At 50.9% G+C, this 1,014-nt stretch overlaps 1 protein-coding gene across 1 annotated transcript; it reads left to right on the top strand.

Annotated features, from left to right (window-relative positions):
• Positions 1–283: 283 nt before the first annotated feature.
• Pmar_PMAR017014 (hypothetical protein) lies at positions 284–882 on the top strand (the record flags this gene model as incomplete). Its single annotated transcript, XM_002777299.1, has 4 exons — positions 284–379; positions 427–516; positions 563–643; positions 691–882. Coding segments are annotated over 4 exons (459 nt in total), but the record flags the coding sequence as incomplete, so codon positions are not given.
• Between the last annotated feature and the right edge of the window lie 132 nt (positions 883–1,014).

The following is a 1,014-nucleotide window of genomic DNA, read 5'->3' as shown; positions in this document are numbered from 1 at the left end:
GCATGTTTTCGTTTCAGCGCAAGTCTCGATCACTGTACGGTGGTTCTTATACGACCTCTTCTGAGTGTAGCAATTTCACCATTGGATACTGGTCTTACCAATACTGTTACCCTCATGTTTTGTGGCAGTACCACGTGGCATCGGCCACAGGAGAGGTAACAAACACTCGCAACTGTGTCATTACAGGGTGCTTCAGATCGACGGCAGGCCGCATCTTCTGGGCAACATCATCAATGTGAGGAGCTGATGTGTAGTGCTGCTGCTATATGCTCTCCCCTCGTAGGGTAGTCGAGAAGCTCTTGAGGCTGACGAGGATACCTTTGCTGCCCGAGTGCCTCGTTTCACTATGAGCTCCATGGCTCTATCTTCTAGCGACCGTGTAATTACCCCTTCATAGTATGCTGTGGTTGATCGGTGGTGCTGTAGGGTCGTCGATGGCCCAGAGTCGTTCGACGTGAGGTTATGTACACGCTCGGCAATGGCAGCATATGTCACGAGAATAACGAGACGAGATCGGTACGGTATGGGGGACATGTCTGTTCTGATGAGAGAACACTCTTAGGTGTTGGTCAAGTTGGCGTGTCCTGATGACTGGGAGGACTGGAAGCCTGGTCAGGACCCACGAGTGGAGTCCCTTGTTGAGGTAACCTGTTGTGGCGTAGCATGAATGTGAATATCTCCCTTCCTCAGGTTGCCTTATGCCGCTATACTCTATCCATTTCTGTACCTGCTCTTTGTGCCGACTTGAGGATGTTGCCTCGTCGACGGGATCCCGCCAAGGACGAGATACGTTGTCATCGAGTGGAGCCGGCAGACTCAAATGTTGCCGCCGTTGGAGAGATTGAGTGGAGTCGACTCAGCGAGCGTGGCCTCACAGCATGAGATGCGGAGCATTGTATAGGTTGCCTGAATGGACTCACATGACACTTCCACTCTGTTCATTATTTTTCATATCCGTTTTCACTTCAGTCAGCTGTGTGGTGTTATAAGTCAGTGTCGATAAACGGTTCAGTC

This window comes from Perkinsus marinus (genome assembly GCF_000006405.1).
Source record: "Perkinsus marinus ATCC 50983 genomic scaffold scf_1104296952106, whole genome shotgun sequence".
Taxonomy (NCBI): domain Eukaryota; phylum Perkinsozoa; order Perkinsida; family Perkinsidae; genus Perkinsus; species Perkinsus marinus.
Note: the sequence above shows the minus strand (reverse complement) of the source record. Positions and strands in the feature narration are given on the sequence as shown.